General features: G+C 52.1%; 1 protein-coding gene across 3 annotated transcripts; it reads left to right on the top strand.

Moving 5' to 3' along the window:
• Positions 1-9395: 9395 nt before the first annotated feature.
• Positions 9396-25764, top strand: SLC1A6 (solute carrier family 1 member 6). Of its 3 annotated transcripts, none has more exons than XM_043586867.1 (10): positions 9396-9589; positions 15452-15711; positions 15907-16044; positions 17519-17723; positions 18468-18510; positions 19015-19358; positions 21848-22081; positions 23275-23469; positions 24240-24374; positions 25216-25764. In XM_043586867.1, exons 2-10 carry the CDS (start codon positions 15507-15509, stop codon positions 25409-25411), a joined length of 1695 nt encoding a protein of 564 aa, XP_043442802.1. In that variant the 5' UTR covers positions 9396-9589; positions 15452-15506; the 3' UTR covers positions 25412-25764. The 3 variants fall into 3 exon arrangements, with proteins under 3 accessions (XP_043442802.1, XP_043442804.1, XP_043442803.1); XM_043586868.1 differs by lacking the exon at positions 9396-9589 and adding an exon at positions 14482-14640; XM_043586869.1 differs by lacking the exons at positions 24240-24374; positions 25216-25764 and adding an exon at positions 24120-24233 and having other exon boundaries at positions 9398-9589.
• Positions 25765-26612: the final 848 nt, after the last annotated feature.

The following is a 26612-nucleotide window of genomic DNA, read 5'->3' as shown; positions in this document are numbered from 1 at the left end:
TTTACTGAGCACCTGCTCTGTGTCAGGCACTGAGCTAAGAACCACGAAAAGAGAGTGACAAGACAAAGCCCCTTCTCTCCTGGGGCTTCTCATCCAGTGGGGGAGACAGAATATGATGAACTAAAGTAAACCACTGAGATCATGGCAGATAGACGTAATCACTTAAGGCATATGATGAATAATAATAAAAATCCAGTAATCACTAGAGACAGGACAACAAAGAGGCAAAGTGACATGATTCTAATTCTTTTTATTGTGGCAAAATATACATGGCATAAACGTTATCATTGTAACCATTAAAATATATTTGTATATATAATATATATATTTGTATATATAATATATATATATAAATATATATAAATAAATATATATATTTAGAGAGAGAGCATGGGGGAGGGGCAGAGGGAGAGCGGAGGAGAGAATCTCAAGCAGTCTCCGTGCCCAGCGCTGAGCCCAATGTGGGGCTCGATCTCACGACTGTGAGATCATGACCTGAGCTGAAATCAAGAGCTGGACGCTCCACCGACTGAGCCACCCAGGGTCCCCCCCCTTTGAGACCATTTTTAAGTGCATGGTTTAGTGGCATTAAGTCCATTCACACTGTTGTGCGGCCATCACGGTCATCCATGTCCAGAACGCTCTCATTTTATAAACTCGAACTCTGTCCCCATTAAATACTAGCTCCCATTCCTTCCTGCCTCCCCCTCCCCGCCCCCCAAACCCGGAAGTAGGCAAAATATCCCCACCTGGAAAGCAACCCAGCCTTATCACGGTCATGAGGGATAGGATTAGGATTCTATGTTTTCTGCATTACAGAAGGCTTTCCACAACGAGCACGCATTACCGTGATCATTAAAGAACAGTCTTTAAAGTTTCTGCTCTCCGTTCCTCCTCTCTCTCTTCCTTCGGTGCTGCTGCCTTTCCTGTGTTCCCAGCTTTTCCCACTGCTGCTCCTGCAGTCTAACTTCTCACAGCCTGCTTCTTTATATCTTATGTTTCTCGAGTGGTGATGGCCAATTGTATTAATTTGTTTTTCATGGAGACGCAGTGGACACATACGCTGGTCCCCGCTTTCCTGCGGCCTCGCTTCCCACAGTTTCGCTTACGCTCAGTCAGCTGAGCCCTGGAAGCAGATGGCCCTCCTTGTGACATACTGTCAGAAGTGCCCAATGCTGTGTCACGCGCCCGCGTCATTTCGCCTCACTTCACGTCATCACGTATGAGTTTTAGCATCTGGCATCATCGCAAGAGGAAGGGTGGATACAGTACACTGAGATGTCTTGAGGGCGGGGCAGAGAGAGCAAGCATATTCACACAAACATTATTGCAGCACATTGTTATAATTGTTTCATTTTATGTTAGTTCTTGTTAATCTCTTTTTTTTTCAATGTTTATTTATTTTTGAGAGAGATGGAGACAGAATGTGAGTGGCTTAGGGGCAGAGAGAGAGGAAGACACAGAATCGGAAGCAGGCTCCAGGCTCCGAGCTGTCGGCACAGAGCCCGATGCGGGGCTCGAACTCACAAGCTGTGAGATCGTGACCTTAGCTGAGGTCGGTCGCTCAACCAACGGAGCCACCCAGGCGCCCCGCTTGTTAATCTCTTAATGGGCCCGACCTACAAATTAAACTTTATCATGGGTGTGTACGTATAGGAAAAAACATAGTGTATATAAGGTTGGGTGCTATTTGGGATTCAGGCACTGGGAGTCTTGGAATGCCCAGGCAGACAAATCAGTTTGATACATTTATATATTGCAATATGCTTGCATTCGCCAACGCCTCTATCATGTCACATACTTACCATTTCGTGTGTGTGTGTGTGTGTGTGTGTGTGTGTGGTAGGAACAATTAGGGTCTAGACTCTCAGCAAGTTCAAAGTTGATAATACAGTATTGATCTCTAAGATCATTCTGCTGTGCCTTACATCCCCAGGACTTATTGATCCGTGCCTATATAGTTTGCTAGGGTTTTCCCCAAATGGCTTTCTCGCAGGAAGTCTCAGCAGGAAGGAGATGCATCCTCAAACTGGGCGGTGTGGTGACAGTTTGGTGATGGTGTGGTGGGGAGCGGGTAAGGAAACCACAAGGAGGGTGCAGTAGCCTGGAGCCAGCGATGCCTGTGCAGAAGCAGAGTGAGGAGGGAGCATTTAGTGCCAGGGCCTGGAGAGGGCCACCTCCCCAGGACTGGAGGGCTGCAGTCCAGGGGCACAGCCATCTGCAGTGTGCGAATGGGGAAAGGCACCCTGGCCTCATGCTTCTCTATCGGTCTCACCTCCTGTAAGGTCTCCCTTTGCCTAAACCCAACCAGAAGCCAGAGAGCAAGGGAGCCTGTTGGTGTGATCCATGACAGTCAGTGTCCTAGGACACAGAACAAGGGGAGGGTAGAGAGTGTCTCAGGAGGTCATAAGGAAGTTCTCCAGGGTCGTTTGTCAATCAGGCAGAGCTCTGAGGACAGGGCCGTGCTTTCCTGCCCAGTGCAATGCTGGGCACCAAGTTCATATATGTTGAATAAATATTCATGAGCCAGAAGGAGACTCGATTAAAAAAAAAAAAGGGTTTTTAACATTTATTTATTTTTGAGAGACTGAGAGAGACAGAGCATGAGCAGGGGAGGGGCAGAGAGAGAAGGAGACACAGAATCCGAAGCAGGCTCCAGGCTCCAAGCTGTCAGCACAGAGCCCGACGCGGGGCTCGAACCCACGAACCGTGAGATCATGACCCGAGCCGAAGTCGGATGCTTCACCGACTGAGCCACTCGGGCGCCCTGAGACTCAGTTTTTTTTTTTTTTAATTTAATTTTTTATTTTTTAAAATTTACATCCAAATTAGTTAGCATACAGTGCAACAATGATTTCAGGAGTAGATTCCTTAGTGCCCCTTCCCCATTTAGCCCATCCCCCCCCAACCCCTCCAGTAACCCTCAGTTTGTTCTCCATACTTATGAGAGACTCAATTTTTTAATTGTAAACGACACATAACATCCCCTGCAGCCATTTTCCCAGCTTTACTGAGATATAATTGACACGTAACTTTGTGTAAGTGTAACGTGTACAACGTGCTGATTTGATACATGTATACATTGCAGAAATGATCATCGGCATAGCCCTTGTAACCACTGCAAAGTCACAGTTCAGTGGTATTGCGTTCATTCACCATGCGGTGCAACCACCACCGCTATCTACCTCCAGAACATTCCCATCTCCCCAAAAAGAAAATCGTGTACACCTTAGCTGTCACTTTCCATCGCCCCTCCGCCCAGCCGCAGGCAACCATAATCTGTTTTCCGTCTTTCTGGATTTGCCTATTCTGAAGATCTCATCCCAACATGAATGCACACTTAATTGGGAGGGGGGAAGAAAACTCATTCCCTCCTGTCTTTCTCCTTCTTTCCCCCACTGTAATTCTGCTCGGGGTTTGCATATCAGGCCACTCCGGTGGTGACAAGGGTGGGTTTCGGAGAAGGAGGACCTGACCTTCCTCTCCCTTTTCCTTGGCTCCCCCCGGGGCCCTGGGAATGATGGGGAAGCTGCTAGCTGATAATGAGACCCCCTCTTCCTTAATGACTCTGGGGGCTGCGGGGATGCCGCAGGCCAGCTCTGCCCTAATTAATTAATAGGGAGCGCTTCCCACAGAGGAATTAGCCTCGATTCCTCCACCTCAGGCTCTTCTTGGCTCATCCCCTGCACACGCCCCACCCGACAGCCGGGCAGTCATCTGGGACAGCCTGGGGATGCTCCACCGGCTGGCCTGCCCTCCTCACCCTATAGAACCAGGCTGGAGCCGGTGGTCAGAGTGGACCTGGGGTGAGCTCACCCTCTGACCCCGCCACGTCTTACCAATGTGGGCTGTGACTTAACCTCATTGAGCCCCTTTTACATCTATAAAGGGGAGCCAGTAGCCTTTCCCTTGTTGAGAAAGTAAGAGTCATCTCAGGGCCGGGGTGAGGACTGTGAGAGACACTTGTTGGGGGTGTGAAATCTACAGGAGTGCCCAAACACTCTGTGGTTAAGAGAAGTGGTGTTGGGATGTTATTATTGGAAGATCATTGGAATATTAGCTTTGCGAGGTGACGGATATGTTTATGGCCTTAACGGTGGTGATGGCTTCAGGGCTGTATACTTATTCCCAAGCTCATCGAGTTGTATACATTAAACACATTCAGCGTTTTACGTGTCAAGTGTATCTCAGTAAAATCGTTTTAAAAAAAGAAACGAAGAGGGCAATGAGGTAGATAGTGACTCTGTGTTTACCTAAATTTCAACGCAGCAAAATATATCAGGTTTCTTTGTTTTCTTTGTGTGTTATTCTTTGGGCAGTAGTTATGTTATCTTTATCCATTCAGAGGTAGCAAAGATATTCTCCTATAAAAAGGATAAATAATATTCCAATGTCCACAATTCACCCCCATCTCTCCCCCCACCAAAATTAGTGCAAAAATCCATAGTGAGCAAATGTAAAAAAAGACAGCATCTGTAAGAGTGTTGAGCCAAGCCATATGGGGGCCTGAGAAGGAGTAAAAATCAGGAATTCTGATCCTGTCTCTATTTGGAAAGTTGCTGTTTCGTTCATGGTGCATTTTGCATTCACTTGGGTTTTTAAAAATGTTGTGTTGAAACGTTATTTATCTTAAAAACTGGGGTTTTGGTACCACTATTCTTTCTATTGAGGTGGAACAGCATAAACTTTGTACAACATAGGGGGCGCCTGGGTGGTTCAGTCGTTTAAGTATCTGACTTCGGCTCAGGTCATGATCTCACCGTCCATGAGTTTGAGCCCCGCGTCGGGCTCTGTGCTGACAGCTCAGAGCCTGGAGCCTGCTTCGGATTCTGTGTCTCCCTCTCTCTTTGCCCCTCCCCTGCTCATGCTCTGTTTCTCTCTGTTTCAAAAATAAATAAAAACATTAAACAGATTATTATTATTTTTTTTTAAACTTTTTTTTTTCAACGTTTATTTATTTTTGGGACAGAGAGAGACAGAGCATGAACAGGGGAGGGGCAGAGAGAGAGGGAGACACAGAATTGGAAACAGGCTCCAGGCTCCGAGCCATCAGCCCAGAGCCTGACGCGGGGCTCGAACTCACGGACCGCGAGATCGTGACCTGGCTGAAGTCGGACACTTAACCGACTGTGCCACCCAGGCGCCCCGAAAAACATTAAACAAATTAAACAAAAATTCATGCAACATACAATTCAGCATTTCAAAGAGTACGATTCAGTGGCCTTTTGCACATTCACAATGTCGTGCGGCCATTATCTTTATCCTATCCAGTTCCAGGACATTTTCATCCCCCCAAAGGACATCAGCGCCCATCAGCGGCCACTCCCCACTCCCCCCAGCCCTGTGTTGGCCTAGCCTGTGCTCTCACGGGTCGGTTCGAAAGCAATGGTGAGTAAAACAGCCGCTAGCACCTTCGCGGGAATCAAGCTGGCGACCCCACGCTGTGCAGAGACCTCATATTCTTCACCACCACACTCACGGCTCAAAAACCAAAAGCCAGTTTTCCTGTAGTGTGTCCTCGACGAAGCAATAAAAATTGTGCGTTTCATTCGGCCTCAACTCTAGAGTTCAGTTTTTTCTTGATTTTAATGGAGTGTTTTGTTTTTTTTTTTAAAAGACTTTTGTCTTAAAGAACCGTTTTAGATTCACAGCCACGTAGAGCAGAAGGTACAGCGGTTTCTCAGATGCCCCTGCCCCGCCCCCCCCCAGGCGCAGCCTTGGCCACCATCAACGTCCCGACCAGAGCGGATCACTCGCTACGACTGATGGGCCTGCACAGACACAGCGTCCTCACCCAGAGTCCACAGTCGCAGACGGAGTGATTTCGCTCCTCGGTGCTCCCCTTACTCTTCCCTTCCCTTCCCCAACCCCTGCCAAACACGGGTCCTTTCCCTGGCTCTCTGGTTTTGCCTTTTCCCAGCACATCATATAGTTGGCATCACACAACGTGTAGCCTTTTCAGATGGGCTTCTCTCAGTAATACGCTTTTAAGTTTCCTCTGTGCCTTTTCATGCCTCGAGAGCTCATTTCTTTATTTTTTATTTATTATTATCATTATCTTTAAAAATATTTTTATTTCTTTTTGAGACAGAGAGAGAGAGCACAAAGTGGGGGAGGGACAGAGAGAGAGAGAGAGAGAGAGAGAGAGGGAGACACAGAATCTGAATCAGGTTCCAGGCTCCGAGCTGCCAGCACAGGGCTCGAACTCACGAACCTCGAGATCTTGACCGGAGCCGCTGGTTACAACATTTTTTACAACCAATCATCAACCAATCAATACTTCACTCTGTTTTATGTGTGTTTCTGTTTAAAGACACCTTATGGGGGCACCTGGGTGGCTCAGCCGGTTAAGCTTCTGAACTCTCGGTTTTGGCTCAGGTCGTGATCTCAAGGTTTGTGAGTTGGAGCCCCGTGTTGGCCTCTGTGCTGACAGCGTGGAGCCTGCTTGGGATTCTCTCTGTCTCCCTCTCTACCGCACTGTCTCATGCTCTCTCTCTCTCTCTCAAAAATAAATAAACTTAAAAAAAAAAAGACACCTTATGCAATATAAATTGTTGATTCATTAACATTGAATTCACAACCCACAGCCCTGCAACTCCTGTCTGAGTAAAACTCATCGAGCACATGTATTTTCTCAGTGAGGCACAACACAGACTTCTCTTGCTAACCAACCTTGGACGGCGCCCAGCCTCATGCCAGAGGCCATTTTAAACAGTCAAATCAACAAAAAGCACCCAAAGTGAAAAACATGGCACTAACTAGACCGTGAGAGGGATGTCTTTTACAGCAGAACGTCTCAAACGAGTAGGCAGAGCATAGCCTTGTTCAGCATCAGCGGGGAACACGCACCCCAGCCAGCCCAACCTTTGCATCACTCTGACTACGTTTGCCAAGGGCCGCAAAAGTGCCACACGTATTGATTTGGGGGTTACACATAAGTTTGGGCGAGTGAGCTCATCAATATGGAATCCTCACATAATAAGGATCAACTGTATGAGAATCCCACTTTTTTTTTAGTTTTTAATGTTTATTTATTTTTGAGAGAGGGAGAGAGAGAGAGAGAGAGAGAGAGAGAGAGAGAGAGAATCTGAAGCAGGCTCCAGGCTCTGAGCTGTCAACACAGAGCCTGAAACGGGGCTTGAACTCACGGACCGGGAGATCATGACCTGAGCCGAAGTCGGACGCTTAACCCACTGAGCCACCCAGGTGCCCCAAAGCTTTCTCCGGCTTGACTTCGAATTCAATAAAGATCAATACGTATCATCTACATGGATGAAAGCTTGCAGAGTCTCCCATGATCTTTTTCATCAACAGACACAATTTCTTAGAATAGTTTTACATCTACAGAAAAACTGAAGAGATGTTACAGGGAGTTGCCATATTCCCCCCAATAACTTCCCCTCTCTTCCATTAGTACAATACGTTTGTTTCAATTAAGCAGCCAATACTGACACATCATTACTAAAGTCCACACTCGGTTGAGATCGCCTCAGTTTTTTCCCTAATGTCCTTTTTCTGTTCTGGGACCCCCTGTGGGATCTCCCATTATATTAGGCTACTCTTTGCTGTGATAGTTTCTCAGACTTCCCTTGTGTTTGATGGCTGGCCAGTTTAGACGAGTACTAGCCCAGAATATCCTAGGAACCTCTCTATGGGAATTTGATTTCTTAAAATCACGATTATTCTGGGGTTTTGGGTTTTGGAGGGGACACTCGAATTGTTAGAAAGCGTAGGAGCACCTGGGTGGCTCAGTCGGTTAAGTGTCTGACCTCGGCTCAGGTCATGAACTCCTGGTTGGTGGGTTCGAGCCCCGCGTCGGGCTTTGTGCTGTCGGCTCAGAGCCCGGAGGCTGCTTCCAATTCTGTGTCTCCCTCTCTCTCTGCTCCTCCCTTGTTTGCGCTCTGTCTCTGTCTCTCTCTCAAAAATAAATATTTTAAAGAAGTGTAAAGGGGTTCTGAGACCCAATCATTTCATTTTACTTACTTATTATTTTGTGTAAAACAGCAAGGAGGAGTCTGTCTTCTTCCCTGCTCAATCTCCAGCTTCTAGCGCAGCTTAGCTCACAGGGGACACGCACTAAATATTTGTGGAGTGAATGACTCCAAGAGCCAGGAGCTCTAGGCTCGGGCTCAGAGAGGGACGCACAACCAGGGTGCACAGCCGGTGTGGGAAAAGAGGGAGTGGGGAGGCTTGGGGGGGGGAGGGGGTGACAGGTGTTTGTGTGGTCCAGGAGAACCCGACATCTAGGGCAGGGTCTGGACCTTAGCCGCACGTTGAGATCACTCGGGGAGCATTAACATACGCTGATGCCTGAGTCTCACGCCCGAGGACACTGATGTGATTGGTCTAGGGTGCCACTTGGGGATTCTAAGGTACAGTTAAGTTTGAGAGCCACGTCCCTGTGGGGACAGTGTCAAGGAGGGCAGTCCAGGCAGTAGGTTGAGGTGGCTGCTCCCTGCCTGGGTGACTTCGGGCGAGTTTCCCAACCTCTCTGAGCGCCTGTCCTCTCTTCCAATGGGGGCAGTGATATCTACCTCATCGTGCGGAGACTATGAGCAAAAGAGACCGCCCACACTAGCACGTCCGGATCAACAATTGTTCGATAACAACAACAACCACATACTGATTTTTATCACAGGTGCGGGGCTGCGCCCTCGGCTCTGGAAAATGGCAGTTAGCTGTCAGGACAGACGGGAGGTGCTGGAAGCGACCAGTGCCGGGTCTTTTGAGAAGAAACGCAGGACTGGCCTCGCCGGGTACGGATTCTAGGGACGGCAAAGGATAATATTAATTACAAGAGCACAGGAATTAGTGATCTCCCATTCGCGCGAGGCCTCACGCTGCACGAAGCCTGTCCACACCCGCGCGCTTGGATTTTTCTCAGTTTTTAATTTTCTGCGGGGTCGGCGGAGTCATCTCCGCTGTTTAAATAAGGCTAGGCTCAGAGAGGGAGAGGGGTCAGCCCAAGGGCGCACAGCGGCCCAGAGGCCAAGGCCGGGCTGTGCACCCGAAGGGAGACGCGCGGGGCGGCGGAGCCCACGTGGCGGCTGCGGGCACCGGGCCCAGCGGTGGCGGGCGGGTCCCCGCGCCCTCCAGGGACGTTCAGGCCTCAGGAGGGCCGCGGAGGCGCGGGAGGCGGGGGCTCGGAGGCGCGGGGCGGGGGCGGGACGCGCGAGAGGCCACCCACCCCGCCCACCCCAGGATCCCCCCCCCACCCCGCCTCCCTCCCTCTCTCCCCTCCTCCCTCCCCACCCGCGCCCTGCCCCTTCCTCCGGCGCGCGGTGGCAGAGCCTGGGCTCGGCGCGGGGGAGGCGGGGGGCATCCCGGAGGGGATCCCGCCCCCTCCCCCGGCCGCCCCGCGCCCCCGCACCCACGTGAGCGCAGGGCCAGCCCGGCTCCCACCCGCCGCACAGCGCGTCCCGGCTCCCTGCCGGTGCCTCCGCCGTCCGGTCCCCGCGCCAAGCGCTGCGCCATCCCTGGCGGGTCCCCGCTGCTCGGGCCGGGCGCTTCGCCGGGCTCCGGCACCTGCATCCGGGAGCAGCGCGCAGGCCGAGGCGCGGGCAGGCCGCCCCCGCCGCTCCGGGCGCGGGTGAGTGGGGGGCCCCGCGGCCGCGCTGGGGCAGGGGCTCCGAGGTAGGGGCGGGCGGGGTCCGAGGCGGGCTCGGCCCGGCACCGGGGTCGGGCGGGTGGGGCGCCCCGCGTCCCCCTTGCCACCTCTCGGCCGCCTTTGTCTCGGCTGCTCCCTGCCCCTTAGCGTGGTCGCCGCCGCTCCTCTGGTCGCCTTGGTGAGTTTCCTACCACCTCAGTCACCCGAGGGCTCGGTGCCCATCGCCCCTCCTCCCCCCCCCCCCCCCCGTGGCCTCAACTCGCGGGCCGGTGTCCATCTCTCTGCCTGATGCTTCCTCCATTTCCAGGGCTCGGTTCCCTTTCTTCTCGGGCGTGTATGCCTCCAACTCCGGGCAGACTTGGGTTGTGGCTGAGACTTCGGCCACCGCTGCGCTGCGCGGGTGCTGGGTGTGAAGGGTGCGTGGGGGCGGTGGTGGTGGTGCGTGCGTGGGAGCCTGAATTTGTGAGTGGGTTTGCCTGCCCAAAGAGGCGCGTGGGCTGGGTGTTGAAATGTGGGGAGGGATTTGAATGTCTGAAGTTTTGTGTCTGGAGCCCCAAGTTGTGTGTGTGTGTGTGTGTGTGTGTGTGTGCGCGCGCGCGCGCGCGTAGGAACTGTATGGCCGTCACTGTATGGAGTTTTATTTACGAAGGGGAACTGTGCGGGGTCTTGAAGGCGTGTGTCAGGTCGTATGTCTGACGCTGTACATGGATGTGTGTGCATGTGTTTGTGTGTGCAGGGATTGTGTGACGGACGTGGCATGAGTGGAGTTGCGTTTTGAAGATTGGTGTGGGCTTGTGTGCCTGAACGGTTGTGTGTGTGCGTGTGTGACCGCGTGTCTGTGCGGTTGTATATGTGTCAGTTGCACACAAAGGCGTGTGAGGCTGTGTGTTTGGATGCGTGTGTGATATGTGATGTATGTGACTTTTCTCTTTCCTTCCCCCGCTCTCTGCTCTGGCTAGCAGAGTGTTGAGATAAAATGGAGAGGAAGCATACGGTCGCCAACCAAGCTTGCTTCAGCTTTAGGATGTGGGAGGCCCTTCCTTTCTTTCTTTTGGATCCAAGGGAGGGGGGGCCAGTACATGCGGTCACCTCTGACAGTCTGGAGGTTGGGGGAGGCGGGTGGGACACCCATGCTGGAACCCTTGTGGAGACTGGGGACACTAGAAAGGCCCCTTCCCCAGTGGCAAACCTAAGAAACAGGGTCAAGAGAATACCTAGGACCAGGAGACACTGGACAGGCTGTCTGTCCCCTGGCTGTTGGGTTTCTGCTTTTTTATTGACCCCGGTTAACGTCCGTTTCACGCTCACCAGGTGCTGTTGTAAGCCTCATGCGAATAGAGCCCTCTAAGCCACACAGAAAGTGACCAGTTCCAGCAAGGTGGAGGGAGGTTTGAGACAAAGCGCTCAGGTATGCGGTTCTGTTAGGTCAGGGGCTGGTGGATTTTGTCAAAGGGCCCGAGAGATTGCGCTGCGGCCCATACGATCTCTGTCCCAACACCCCAGCTCGGCCATTGTAGCATGAAAGTCGGCCGTAGACAATATGTCAGGAATGAGCATGGCCAGGTGCCAAGAAAGCTGTTTACAGATACAAGCAGTGGGCCGGATGTGGCCCTCAGGTGATGGTTTGTCCATCCCTGCTTTGTGCTGTGCTGCTTCTTGTAGGGAGGAGGAAGGAAAGAGACAAAACGAGCCCTGGAGCTTTGTGGCTGGTTTGGATCTCAGCAGAGCACTCCCTTGGGACCCATGGGCAGTTTCACAGTACTGCTTGGTGACTGGGAACATGAGAGAGAGAGAGAGAGAGAGAGGAATTAAGAGTTTCCCGTGTAATCTGTGGTCCCATGTCTGGGATTTTTTTCACAGCAAGGTGAGAAGCAGCACTGGGGTTTCAAAGCGGTGGACCAATTTGGAGCAGGACCCCAACTGGGATCTGGCATTGAGAATGCGGGCCTGGACCTGGAGGAAGCGTGGCTTGGAAAGTTGAGGCAGCTGTCTCATCTTTTGGATATGGGGGGGTGGGGGTGGGTCAGGGGAGGGCAAGGAAGACAGTAACCCCGGAAAAGAAGCCGCACAGCTAGAGGCAGCAGACAACCCCACCCCAACCCCCCCTCCCTCCAGGGGTCTACCTACTAGAGGAACTGACATCTGTGAGACTCCCAGCCCATCCTGGGTGGATTTTGGCACTGAGACTGGGGGCCAGCCAAGGGGAGGGGTTGGAGGCCACGATCCCTCAGAGAGTGGCAGGTGTAACACCAGGCAAACCAAACGTGCACAGAGTTCAGCACAGGAACAGTATGGATTGTCTTCCTTTGGCTCGCTCCTTTTTAAAGAGCGAGAGCGAGTGTGTATGAGCCAGGGAGGGGCGGAGAGAGAGGGAGAAAGAGAATCCCAGGCAGGCTCCGCAATATATGCACAGAGCGCTGCCACGGGGCTTGATCCCATGAACCATGAGATCATGACCCTGAGCTGAAATGAAGAGTCGGACTCTTAATCAACTGAGCCTCCCAGGTGCCCCTTGGAGAGTTTTTTGTACGAGCCAGATCAATCTGTTGTATTTGTCAGGAAACAGCACACTCCAAAAGCAGAATTGGAAAGAGTTTAACTTAAGGAGTATTTACAAAGATCGGAGCAAAGTGAAGGGAAACCAGTAAGGGTGGTGTAGTAGCAGTCAGGGACCAGCAAGAGTGGGGGAGGGGAGGGATCAGGAGGGAGGCAGGGAGGTAGCAGGACTGGAGCCTTGGCTGTAACAAAGGATTGTGTTTCTTTTTGGTTGAAACATACTTGATGTATAACATTGCCTAAGGGTAAGGTGTGTGCCATGTTGTTTTGGTACATTTGTGTCTTGTAATACCATTGGCATTAGCAAGAGCACCTCTATCACATCAAGGGAGTCAAGAACACCCAATGGGGAAAAGGATAGTCTCTTCAACAGGTGCTGGGAAAACTGGATAAACACATACAGAACAATGAAATTGGTCCCCTATTTTATATTCCTCAGAAAAAGTAACTTGAAATGGGCCCAAGACTTAAACATAAGACCTGATACCTAGAAGACGAGGTAGGGAAGAATCCCTGTGACATTGGTCTTGGCAATGATTGTTTTGGCTAGAACACCAAAAGCATAAATGGAAGCCAAAATAAACAAGAGGGACCACATCAAACTAAAAACCTTCTTCGCAGCAAAAGAAACAACAGAATGGAAAGACAGCGTGCAGAATGGGAGACACTTTTTGTAAACCATGTATCAGATAAGAGGTTAACATCCTAAATCTGTAAAGAGCTCATGCAACTCAACAATAACAACAGCAACAAAAACCACCTGACTAAAACATGGACAGAGGAACTGAATACGCATTTTTTTTTTTTTCAGAGAAGATGTCCGAATGGCCTACAGGTATGAAGGATTGTCTGATGGGACCTGTGGCTTGAGGCAGAGGAACACAGCCACTGCCAAATAGGGGCGTGTCAGGGGTGGGGTAGGGAGAATAAATGCTCCTCCCACCACCATTCTCCTGCCCACTGGCCAGACCAAAAGGGGAGCCAGCAGCCAAGGGAGCCTCAGCAATGCCATCCACCCCTGGTGGTCAGCCTTTTGCCCTGGAGTGAATATAAAGGGACAGCAGAATTCCCAGGATGCCTGGGATATGGGCACCTGCCACTTTTTTTTTTTCCACCTGTGAGATCATTGTAGGCCAGGCTGCCTGTTGCTCCTAAATAGTAGGTCCAGTGCCCAGGGCTCATGATACTTTTAGGACCCACAGAGATATTTTCACTTTTTTTAAAATCAGAAGAAAGAACTACGCTTCTATTTATTTATTTTATTTTTTATTAAATTTTTTTTTAATGTTTATTTATTTTTGAGAGAGACAGAGACAGAGTGTGAGTGAGGGAGGGGCAGAGAGAGAGGAAGACACAGAATCCGGAACAGGTTCCAGGCTCCGAGCTGCCGGCACAGAGCCCGACGCAGGGCTCGAACTCAAACCGGGAGATCATGACCTGAGCCTAAGTTGGACGCTCAACCGACTGAGCCACCCAGACACCCCTACTTATTTTTTTTAAATAAAAATATGTTTTATTTATTTTTGAGACAGAGAGGGAGAGAGAGAAAGAGAGTGTGAGCGGGGGAGGGGCAGAGAGAGAGGGAGACACAGAATCCGAAGCAGGCTCCAGGCTCTGAGCTGTCAGCACAGAGCCTGACTTGGGGCTCGAACCCACAGACTGTGAGATCATGACCTAAGCTGAAGTCGGACACCTAACCGACTGAGCCACCCAGGCTCTCCAAGAACTGCACTTAGTAAAAGAAAATATTAAAAAAAATTTTTTTTAACATGTATTTATTGTTGAGAGACAGAAAGAGACACCGTTAGCAGGGGAGGGTCAGAGAGGGAGGGAGACACAGAATCTGAAGCAGGCTCCAGGCTCTGAGCTGTCAGCACAGAGCTGGACGTGGGGCTTGAACTCACAAACTGTGAGATCGTGACCTGAGCCGAAGTCGGACGCTTAACCGACTGAACCACCCAGGCGCCCCTAAAAGAAAATATTTTAAAGTATAATGTTCGGTGAAATTCACAGAACAGAAACCCAACCATTTTATTTTATTTTATTTTATTTTATTTTATTTTTTTTCAACGTTTATTTATTTTTGGGACAGAGAGAGACAGAGCGTGAACGGGGGAGGGGCAGAGAGAGAGGGAGACACAGAATCGGAAACAGGCTCCAGGCTCTGAGCCATCAATCCAGAGCCTGACGCGGGGCTCGAACTCCCGGACCGCGAGATCGTGACCTGGCTGAAGTCGGACGCTTAACCGACTGTGCCACCCAGGCGCCCAAACCCAACCATTTTAAAGAGGCATCAGGGGCATCTCGGACATTCTCAGCGTTGTGCAACCACTGTATTCACCTTTATAACAATTCAGTTGCAAAATACAACTTAATACTTTACTTTTTTTTAATGGAGGAAGAAGTCCACAAAAGCAAAAGTTCCTCTGGCCCACAAGAGTCACGTTTCCAAGCTGCCTTAAACTTGTATTTAGTAGGTAAGAGGATCGACAGGTTTTTATTTTTGTATGCACTTCATTTAATGTGTGTTAAAATATAATTTGCATTTCAAGTAATGATCTAAAGCTTCCGTTTGAGATACATTTATTTCAGTAAGCAAATAAGGTTATAGGGAAGTGGTCAGATACAGAGAAGACGCAAAAGTCTGGTTTTGGGAATAGTGCCTGGCACCCCGGAGAGAACTCTGAACATCACATTCCCCTTCAAAGATGAGTCCTGAAGAGCCCCTGGGGACAAGGTCACCATTTCCTCCCTAAGGAACCGCACCTCCAGCTCCTTTCTTCACCTGAACACTCATGCAGACCAGTTGCATTTGTCGGGCACTGACTTTTGCCAGGCTCCTGATGATTTTGTCATTGTGGATGGTCCACTTGTCCGCACCTCCAGGCCAGACACGAAACCACATTAATTTGGGGGGCTAACCCCAGGGGCCTTGTCTAGGGCTCTGCATGCACGTGGCGCTCAGCAAAGGCTCTTTAGTTTGGTTTGTGAGCTGGGGCAGCCCCCACCTCCTCCTGATGGTGTGAAATGAGGGTTCTGGAGCCAGGGAGTGGCAGAAACCTCCATTACCTTGTGATCTCCCACCCCGCCTCTCCCCAGCCACGTCCGGAGCGATTCAGGAGATCTGGACCTCTTTCTCCCCGGGGTGTAACCCTGGAGCCCCAGGCGGTGTTCTCAGGTGTCTCAGGATGGGCGAGTCCCAGCAGGTGGACGTCTGCCCTCCGCTGGTGCCTGGATTCTCTCTGAGCCCCTCGCTGGTTTCTTCCACCCTTTCCCCTCTCCCTACAGCCACCCTCTGTCCTGCCCCTCACTGGAAGGCCCCTGTGGCCCCGGCAGATAGACGATGAGCAGCCACGGGAACAGCCTGTTCCTGCGGGAGAGTGGCCAGCGGCTGGGCCGGGTGGGCTGGCTGCAGCGGCTGCAAGAAAGTCTGCAGCAGAGGGCACTGCGCACTCGCCTGCGCCTGCAGACCATGACCCGTGAGCACGTGCTGCGCTTCCTGCGCCGGAACGCCTTCATCCTGCTGACCGTCAGCGCGGTGGTCATCGGTGAGCCGGCTTGGGGGGGGCGGGGTCCCCGGGGAAATCTCCTGCCCGCACACATCTTCACTCCACCTACCAGTTGTCACCCATGCGAGCGCATCCCGCCGCCCACTGCGTTCCCTCCGCCCCCATAAGGACGCATTCACACAGACGGGGCTGAGTGACCCAAACCACTCCACAGAGCCCCTCTTTCGGTCCTAGGGGTCAGCCTGGCCTTTGCCCTGCGCCCGTACCAGCTTACCTACCGGCAGATCAAGTACTTCTCTTTCCCCGGAGAGCTTCTCATGAGGATGCTGCAGATGCTCGTGCTGCCGCTCATTGTCTCCAGCCTGGTCACAGGTGAGAGAGCCCAGGCCAGTGGTGGCTTCTAAGACCCATCCGACAGTCCCAGCTCGAACCTGGAGCCAAAGCTACCCCAGGCATGAGATCACCTCCCTACCTCAGGACCTGGAACGCGAAGCCGGCACCTAGCCCCGAGTTCTTGGGCCAGAGCCCGGATCTTCGTCAGACTCAGGTTCCAGACCCAGTGTGACCTATGCCACTTAGTAGCTTTACCGGACTTCTCCATGGAGGTAGAATACCAGCCCGCCAGGGGCTTAGTATCATTCAGGGGGGCAGCCAGGGAAGAGAGTATGGCACGGATGGCCAAGGGGTGGGATGCGAGTAAAGGTGTTTGAGATGGAGGGGACAGGATGGTGGGTGGGGGATGGGGTAGCAATATGGATGGGCTGTGCAGAGGTCGGCGAATTCTTTTGGAAAGGGCCAGAGAGTGAACATTTTCAGCATGGGGGAGGGGTGCGTATGATCTCTGTCATAACTACCCAGTTCTGTTAAGGTAGTATGGGAGCAGCCGCGGACTCCTATGTAATCAAGTGGGCATGGTTGTGTTCCAATAAAACTTTATTTGCAAAAACAAACCTAAGTGGTTGATTGCCAACCTCCAGACTTGATTGGCATGAAGGTTGGCATGAAGAATGGTTCATGGACTGGGTTTCCCAGAAGCAGAGCCTAAGATGGGGATCTTTGCACAAGCGATTGGTCAAGGGATGGCATTCAAGAGAGACCTACGAGCAAGTGAAGGAAGCAAGATGAGGCAGGGAAAGACTCTCAGCAGAGATGTGGGTTCAGAAGAAGGTTGGCCTCCCAGCCCTATCCCACGGGTAGCTGTGGAACAGGAGTAATGCTACAGGATTGTTCTTCTCAACTCTGCCCCCACCTCTGGCCCTTTGAATCCCAGTTCCAAGCAGCCTTTGGCTTGAGACCTTCCATGGGGTGTTTCTGGGCAAGGCAGCTTTTGTTCTGCTGAGGGCAGCTCTCAAGAGGGGGGGGCAGCACGAACTGTTAGCAGCCAACAGACGCAGCAGCTGAAGGACAGGTGCATTAGTCTGGTAAAGGGCATTTGGATGGGGCACCAAAAGATGTATCTCTCAGAAGTAGTTTACAGTGAGGTGAGTTGGAGGGAGGTACGATCTTGGGGTCAATAGCAGAATGAAGAGTGGGATGACAATGAAGTCGTGGTACAACATAGGGATGAATGGAGGCCGGGGTGGGGGTTGAAAAGGGAGGGTTGGTGATGTGGTGTTTGGGATAAAGGACGGGGTGGAAGGTGTACACGGAAAACGGAATGGGGGTTGAAGAAAGATGAGTGGGTCGAAGGATGGTGGGGTGGGTGCTGGCGTGGGACCCAGAAGAAGGAGATGCCTGGTGGGATGCTTGTTGAGTTGGTGGTATGAGGAGAGTAGAGCTGATGGATGGGCGAGTGGGTGGTGGGGTGTGGACGGGGCTGCTCAGGGCGGCACCCCCTGTCCTCTAGGTATGGCGTCCCTGGATAACAAGGCAACAGGCCGGATGGGGATGCGGGCAGCTGTATACTACATGGTGACCACGGTCATTGCTGTCTTCATTGGCATCCTCATGGTCACTATCATCCACCCTGGGAAGGGCTCCAAGGAGGGGCTGCACCGCGAGGGCCGCATTGAGACCATCCCCACAGCTGATGCCTTCATGGACCTGGTCAGGTGACGTCCTTTCTAATTTTGATGGGCACTCTAAACCTAGATGCAACAAAGTGTGCTCAAGGAGAGACTAGGGAACAGGCTGATTCAGCCTGGAAATGCAACACCCAAGTTGAACCTAGTCTCTTGGTACCTGCTTTCTGCCCTGGAGCATTGCACAAATGCTCTGAGAGTCGGTGACTTCTAGGGTATGACCTTTTGGCCCTTAGGCTCCGGAGGCTAGAGCTGCATGTTGAGACAGGCTCAGAACAGGTGGTGGCTGGTGTTCCCAAGCTCCATCGGGGGATGAATGATTCTCTTAGAGAGGCAAGATTTTGACAGCCAGAATCAAGGCTCACCATGGTTCTTCCCTGGTCCCTGACTTGGGGGAAACGCACACGTTGTCTGGGTTTTTTGAGGCATCACTGGTACGTGTGTGTGAGTTGAAATCCCCAAGGTGGCTCAGTAGGGGATTTCTCCTCCCCACTGAAGGGCTTGGAGAGACCTGGATTTGAGGTCCATCTGTACCTCTCAGGGGCTGTGTGGCTTTGGGCACCTTCCATAAAGTCTCTGTGGTTTTGGTTTCTTTGTGCATAAAATGGGGACATCAATAGTGCTAGAAGGGACACTTCTAGAGGTTGTAGGGTTTAGATCATACAGGTCACTTAGCTCAGTACCTGGCCTAGAGTAAGCATTCACATGTTGACTGCCATTATTATTGTTGGTGCTGCTGCTAACTACCTCCCTTCCTCTGATGTTTTTCTGCAGAAATATGTTTCCACCCAACCTTGTGGAGGCCTGCTTCAAACAGGTCAGGAGGAAGTACACAGTTTGCTCAAGGAGGTTTGGAGGGTGGGAGTGGTGGTAGGGGGCTTGCTGCTGAGTGAATGGTCCCCGAGTGAGGGATGGGAAGAAGGGCCTGACAGAGCAATGGGCAGGGGCTTTTGGAAGAGTCTGGGAGAGAGAATGTACCTCCCATTGGTGGGATGACCAGCTCTTAGGCCATGAGCTTCCTGGGGATGGTTCTGGAGGAGGAACCAATGTGTCTCACCATAGATGGTTGAGGAGAGAGGCCTTCTAATCTATTGGAGCAGGGAGCTTTGAAAAATGCGGAATCTACGCGTTGGTCGTTCACTCCTCCATTCATGTGTTGCTTCACTCGTTCTTCTACGCGTTGGTCAAGTACTTCGTTTACTCACTCAGATCCACTGAATAAGATTCTCCAGGGTGTGGCAACCAGGAATTGGTGTTCCCGGTAAATTTCTCCAGGAGGTTCTGATGCATCGATTTTGGCCCCGATCTCTCCATATTTCAGTTCAAGACGCAGTACAGCACAAGGTTGGTAACTAGGACCATAGTGAGGACAGAGAATGGATCTGAGCCGGGCACCGCCATGCCTCCCCCATCCTCGATGGACAACGGAACCAGCCTCCTGGAAAATGTCACATGGGCCTTGGGCACCCTACAGGAGGTGCTGAGCTTCGAGGAGACTGTGCCTGTGCCTGGCTCAGCCAATGGCATCAATGCCCTGGGCCTCGTGGTCTTCTCTGTGGCCTTTGGGCTGGTCATCGGTGGCATGAAACACAAGGGCCGAGTCCTGCGGGATTTCTTCGACAGCCTCAATGAGGCTATTATGAGGATGGTGGGCATCATTATCTGGTGAGTGCTGGGCTGTGACAGTGTGGGCAGGTGATGGCCCGCGGGAAGGGTGGAGCTGGGGCTGGGAAGTCCGGTGGTGGGGCAGATGCTCAAGGGGCCATTGGGGCCTTTTGACCCAGATCATTTATATACGTATTGGTGAATCGACTCATTCATGTGTTCACTTATAAATTCACTCATGGACTCATCTTCACATTAATGAAACCATTGATTGATTTGTTCATTTATTGACTCACTGCACCATCGATTCATTCGAGCTCATTCTTTGGCCTGCTCATTCATCTCTGCATTTGCTATCCTCCCATTGACTGGCTCACATATTCCCTGCATTCATTCACCTCTTCGCTTAACACCCTCATTCATTCACTCACCCCTTCGTTTGTGTCTCATTTGCTCCTTTTCTAACTCATTTAGCCCCTTGCTAATTATTCCTTAATCGATACATGCACGCATTCGTTCATTCTTTACATGTGTCTGTTCCTTCACCAATTCCTTCACTCATTCAGCAGACATTTTCCCAGGCTAACTCGGTCTTGAACTCTGGAATACGGAGATCCGTTGAATTCAATCATGAAGTCTTGGAGGAGACAGCCACATACTAGATAAATGTGATTCAAGGCGGAAGGTACTAGAGTAAAGGGACATTTAAAAGGCGTTGAGAACGTGGAGAAGTGAGCAGCCAGTGGACAGATAGGTAGTGGACTCTGCTTGGGGAGCCGAGGAGAGAGTCATAGAAAAGGTCACTTCTTAGTTGGGTCTTGAAAGGTAAGTGGGAATCCAATAGGACAGGGAGGGGGAAGAGGCCCTTCAAGCGGAGACAAGAGAACACGCAAAGCCTGCAAGGACCTGAATTGTCTGGAGAATGGCAGGGAGTTCAGGGAGGTGGGAGCACAAGGTGAGTTGGGAGTGGCCATGAAAGATGTTAACAAGATCAGGGCGCCTGGGTGGCTCAGCCGGTTGAGTGTCCAACTCTTGGTTTCAACTCAGGTCGTGATCTCACAGTTCGTGGGTTCAAGTCCCGCGTCGGGCTCTGGGCTGACAGCGTGGAGCCTGCTTGGCATTTTTTTCTCCCTCTTTCTGCCCCTCCCCCATTCTCTCGGTCTCTCTCAAAAATAAATAAACTTAAAAAAAAAAAAAAAGATGTGGACGAGACTGTCTGGTCCCAAACTGGAGAAGATTTTGTACATCATCCCCAATAACTAGAAAGCTGTGTAGGGGGCTAGAGGCCAAGGTGAAAGCTTGGAAAAGCAGTGGATGGTGAGCTTGTCAAGGATAAATAAGACCAACGAGACTGAGTTTTGGAAACCATAAATCTAAAGTGGTGTCGTTGGCAGGTTTGGGTCAAATATCCCGATGTACCGGGTGGCTGAGGGTAGGAGGAAAGAAGCCCTGTGCAGTTGACCTGAAGGTGAGGAACTTTGTTGGGGGATCAGGAGGAAGGACGAAGATGGGGAGGTTGGGAAGGGCGTTCATGAGCAGACACAGAGGTACGTCTAGGCTGGGAGACAACTCTGCACCTTCACATCGGCTGTCACCCTGAGCCCAGCTGGGGGGGACAGGTGAGCCCCCGATGAACTCACTTCTGTCTCCTCTCTTTCACTCGCTGCTCTAGCCGCACCGGTCTGCTCTCTACTCCTTTACTTCTTCCAGCTCATGCTAATCTCAGGGTCTTTGCACTGTGCCTGCAATGCTTCCCGCGCGGGTGGATGTGTCCCTCCTCACCACTCGGGCCTCTGCGTGAATGTCAGCATCTCTAGAGAAGCCCCTCCTTGATCACGCATGTTTCCACAGCCCCACTCAGGGGCTCTGTTTCGCGGCGGTCGCCCTCCTAAGTTTTAAATTAGGCGTTTCTATGTGTACCGCCCGTTTCCCCATCAGGATGTGGGTGCCACAGGGGTAGCGACCTTGTGACCAGAGCAGAGCGGGTGCTCAGGAGAGAGGTTGAATAAGTAGATGATTTGACAGGACATGTGGTTTGAGATGCCCATGGGAAATTCAGGTGCAATAGCTCAGGGTTGGTGAGTGAGTGGGAGTATGCACTTACAGAAAAGGCAGTAGGGACCTAGAGGTTACCCACTTAGTGCAAAAAGAGTTGGAGGCGGTGAATAAGGGGCATTCAAAGGCCAGCAATAGGGACCGTCTGGGCCACGTCTAGGGAGAGAGTCCCAAGGGCGGTGATTCTTTGGGGAGGGACTTGAATGGGAATGGAGGTAAGAGAGACCTCATAAGATTGTATTGTGTGGAGTTGTAGGAGCCTTTCCCCACTGTAGTGGGCATGAGTTCTGGGTGAGTGGGAAGAGGAAGTGGACTGTGCCTGTGGGGCCCTTCCCTGTTTGTGAGTGTGTGGGGAAGGTTGGGGTGGAGTAGGGTGCTGGACCATGGGCATTGCCTGGCCCCAGGGGCTTATATGGGCAAAGCCTTGGGAATGCCAGCTCCGAGCCTTAGGGGAAGTCATGAGGGAGCTCTGACAGGCCTCTGGCTTGGCCTAGGTACGCACCCGTGGGCATCCTGTTCCTGATTGCTGGGAAGATCCTCGAGATGGAAGACATGGCCGTCCTGGGGGGTCAGCTGGGCATGTACACCCTGACTGTCATCGTGGGCTTGTTCCTCCATGCTGGTGGTGTTCTGCCCCTCATCTACTTCCTCATCACCCACCGGAACCCCTTCCCCTTCATTGGGGGCGTGCTGCAGGCCCTCATCACTGCCATGGGCACGTCTTCCAGGTACGGCCTAATCCCCCACCCCTGGTGCTTTTCCGAGGTTCGCTGTTGTCCACCTGCTCTCCTACGAGTCCTGCCCTCCTTCACCCCCTACTGAGCCTCGTCTGTGCTGTGCGGTAATGTCAGCGGCTCTGGAAGGTCTCCAGGTCGACCAACACCTCAGTGCTGATCTCTGTCCCTGCACTGGCTCTCCTGACCTCTTTTCCTCCTTGTCTATTTCTCTGTTGTGTGTGGAGGAGAACTAGCTGCCAGTCTTGAGGTTAAGCCCAAGCTTCCCACGGGCTCCATGTTCTCGGTCATTTTTCTGGCTCAGAGAGTTTCATTTACCCTCGGGGTGGTGGCTGGGAGCTCTCTTGGCCTCCTTGTCCTTTTCTTGTGGTTTTAGGGGGTTAGTAAAGAACTTCCCTTTTCCCCATCATCTAAATTCAAAATAGTTTGAGAAGTGTCACAAGGGCCAACCAGCTGGAAGAATGGTACCATTTTTATTGCTCGCAATGCTGCCTGGAGATTTGGTCTGTGGCCAATAGGATGGGTGCCATCACAGCCCAGAATTAAACTCAACCTGGTCGTCACAGGGCTGGATCCCCAAAGGCCTTCTCTGTGGGTCCAGGCTTCTCACTGCATGGCATCAGATTGACCAGGCAGAGCTCGTGTTTTGTGGACAGACGGACTCCCAAATGAGACGGCCGCTCCTTCAGCTAAACTCCCCCATCAGTTAGGCCCCCCTTCCTCCCCTGAGGGGCGGTGGGAGAGAGGCAAGAAGGGTTAGTGTAGCTGTGGTGCCCCATGAACTACAGGAGTGGGGGACTAGGGGTCCCTGTAATACTTCTCTCTCAACCTTGAGGGTGTGGGTGGGAGGCCAGCAGACCGTTAATCGCCTCCTTCCTGGAAGTGGAAAGTACACTAGTGACACAAACACGTGCCTAGTAATCAGCCTTAAGCTATTGGCTTTAAGCGGGTCCAGAGACCTTCACCCTAGGGGACTGCCATTGCTGTGTGCTTCTGGCAACATGAGGAATCCCTCTTCCCTGTGCAGTTATCAGTCTCTGAAATGTTATACGCCTGCCAGCCTCTCCTTGCTCTGGCTCCCATCTGGGCTCTTAGTGTTCTCAGCAGACTCTCTCTTTCGACTCGTTGCCGCCCCGGCCCCCACCCTGCCACCCCCCGTTCTCAGTCTCCTGGGCTCTCTCCCCTAGCTCTGCAACGCTGCCCATCACCTTCCGCTGCCTGGAGGAGGGCCTAGGTGTGGACCGACGCATCACCAGGTTTGTGCTGCCTGTGGGGGCCACCGTCAACATGGACGGGACCGCCCTGTACGAGGCCCTGGCCGCCATCTTCATCGCCCAAGTCAACAACTATGAGCTCAACCTGGGCCAGATCACAACTATCAGGTGAGGTGGTCTTGGGTGGGCTGTGCGAGCAGGTGAGACCTCAGAAGTCATTAGCTTGGCTGGGGGGTGGGCGCTCAGCTTGAGGTCAGGGGAGGCTTTGAATGTTGGAGCGGGGGGATGTGGGATGAGCCCAGTCACCCAGGCCAACTGAGCTTGTCAGGAGCTGGTGTGATGTTTTAGTCCCCATTTCCTTGCCCATGCTGTTGTGGGACATCCCTTTGCCCAGGATTTTCCAAAGTATGGCCTGGTGCAACCTAATGACACGAGGCTCTTACGTTGGATTCCTGGGCCTCGTCACCCAGAGGTTCCAACGCGGTCATTATAAATACAACAGCAAACATTATCACCTCCTTTCGGTCTTTGCTTCGGGGTCACACTTTCGGGGAAGTGTTCCCTGAATGTTCGGTTTAAAATCGCATGGTCTGGACCCTCGTAGACTGACCCGTTCCTCCATAGAGCCATCTGCCTTAGTATATATGTTAAGTACTCATCTCGCTCGTTGCCTGCCTCCGCCCCGCCTAGAATGTGAGCTCTGTTTGGGCAGGGGTTTTCTTCCATGGGAATTTCTACTAGGCCTCTAGCTTGTAGCATATGCTCCGTAAGTATGAGTTGAAAGAAAACATTTATTGAAGGCTGCTTTTCGTTTTCAGGAACTTAATTTAAGATGTCCCGGGGAACCGCCTCTCCCCTTCCATGGTGTCCTTTCTCACTGTCCGCCTCATCTTCCCCTTCCCTCCTCCTGCCCCCCTGTGTTCTCTTTCCATGTGCAGTATCACGGCGACAGCAGCCAGCGTTGGGGCTGCTGGCATCCCCCAGGCGGGTCTGGTCACCATGGTCATTGTGCTCACATCGGTGGGCCTGCCCACTGAAGACATCACGCTGATCATAGCGGTGGACTGGTTCCTGTGAGTCCCTTCAGACCCTGGTGCTCTCGCTCCTCAACCCTCACTCCCCACCCGCGTTCCCCGTGAGACCCCCAACCCGTGGGCCCTCAGTCCAGCAAGGACACAGAGTTCTAGAACTTGAGAGCAGAAGGGAAGCCGTGGAGCACACTCTGGGCCGTGGCCCGCGGTTCCCAGAGGTAACCTTGGGGAAGTAGGACAGGGAGGAGAGGAGCAATGGGGGCTTTAGCTCTCAGCCTGAAAAGCCCCTGCTTTATGCAGAAGTCACAAGAAGGCGATCTGTGGGACAGAGCTGGCTTGCCGGTGTTTTTTGTGTGTTTGTTTTTAATTCTCAACTTTGAAACACGGGAGGTTTACATTAAAAAAACCCCCAAAAAACTCTGGACTTTCCTCCCCATTTGGGAGCTCTGTGCCGGACCCAAGTCCCATTTAGACAGCCTCCAGTCTTGCCGGGGAAGCTTTGGCATCTTTCCCTGGTTACACGTAGTTCACTTTGGTGAGCTGATTTACTCATGGTGGTTCCCGTCCTCCTCCTGTATGCCGTTCAGCCCACAGCCTCTCGTTTTCTCCATCAGATGTTTATGTCCTTACAAAGAGAGAATTGCATTGCTGAGATCAAATGTGAGCACGTCAGCATTGAGCCAACCTGTGTTTGGTAGGAGGGGAAACTGAGGACACTGAAGGGGAGGGACCTGCCTGAGGTTATGTGGTTGTGGAGGGGACGTGAGCCCCAACTCCCAGCACAAGGGACCCCCCCCCCCGACCCTGCTACACCCACTCTTCCATGAACTCTTGAAACTTCGAGTAACCGTGGCTTCTCTCTCCCCTCCCGTCCCCTCCCCAGTGACCGGCTTCGCACAATGACCAATGTTCTGGGGGACTCTATTGGAGCAGCTGTCATTGAGCATTTGTCTCAGCGGGAGCTGGAGCTGCAAGAAGCTGAGCTCACCCTCCCCAGCCTGGGGAAGCCCTACAAGTCGCTCATGGCACAAGAGAAGGGGGCGTCCAGGGGCCGGGGAGGCAACGAGAGTGCCATGTGAGGGGACCCCAGCCCTGCTGCCCATAGAGGAGGGAACGGGGCTGGGGAGGGGGGGTCCTAGGGAAGACCCACTTGCCCGAATGACTGTGCGCCGAACACACGTGTTCTGTCCAGCTTGTTTGGTGGAAACTAAGATAAAGGAGCAGGAACCAAAGGGTGTCCAAGGCCTCCATTTCTCTCTGGGCGCATGCAGAGAACTCGTGGAGGGCAGTGAGCTTCGGGTCCGACAAGCGGAGGGGTAAGCTCATGCCCTTTATTTTCTCAAGGAGTGGTGGAATTGAAGGAAGTAAGGGACAACCGCCATTTATCATAATAAAACAATGTGTATGACCTCCGTGTCGGGGGTCCCCGAGACCTGAAGGTTCAATGATTTGCTAGAAGGACTCGTGGAACTCAGAGAAGCTCTGATGCTCACGTTTATAGTTGACTGCAGTGAAAGATGACAGATTAAAAATCTGCCAAGACCAAAGTTGCCTGGGGCAGCGTCCAGAAGTCACCAGACGTGGGCTTCCCATGGCGCCCTCTTAGTGGAACCCCATGGACTCAGTCGTCTCCGCAACGATGTGTGACAGCACGTATGGAGTAGTGTCAGCCAAGGAAGTTCACCTGAGCCTTGGTGTCCAGGACTGTTACCGGGGATCTGTTGTGTAGGCGTTCTTTGGTCCCCACAGAAGTCAAACGAATATAGCAGGTGAACAAAAACAGGCATTCACCATAAGTTACATGGTCAACACGGACCACGTGGTGTGGATCAAGGTCCCAGATATACCAAGATGCTTTTATGAGGCAGGATATTCCAAAGGCTCAGAGTTACTTCCCGGGAGCCAGTCAAGGGCAAGTCTTTTCTCTGGAACGTGCAGGCTTTCAGCTCCCCTAAGCCTTCCGAGTCAACTCTTTACTTCATGCACCCATGGCTGGGAATAGAGGAAGCAGCTTCCCGTGGGGAAGAGTAACTGTGTCTTGTAGTCCAAACTGCTGACTCCTGAAACCAGTTGTCTCAGACCCCTCCCCCCCCCCCAACGCTGGCTTCAGGAAACGCTGTGTCTCCTTAGTGCACAAGAGTGGATGTTGGTCATTTAACATTATTTTCCTGCAGCCTAATAAACCAGGTGGGACATGAAATGAGACTTTAATAAAGGCTTGGGGAAAACACAAGTATATGGAGAGTAACAGGATTCCAGATGTCACGGGTATAATTCAAC

This window comes from Prionailurus bengalensis, chromosome A2, assembly GCF_016509475.1.
Source record: "Prionailurus bengalensis isolate Pbe53 chromosome A2, Fcat_Pben_1.1_paternal_pri, whole genome shotgun sequence".
NCBI lineage: Eukaryota > Metazoa > Chordata > Mammalia > Carnivora > Felidae > Prionailurus > Prionailurus bengalensis.
The sequence above is the reverse complement of the archived record's forward strand: the minus strand, read 5'-3'. Positions and strand labels throughout refer to the sequence as shown.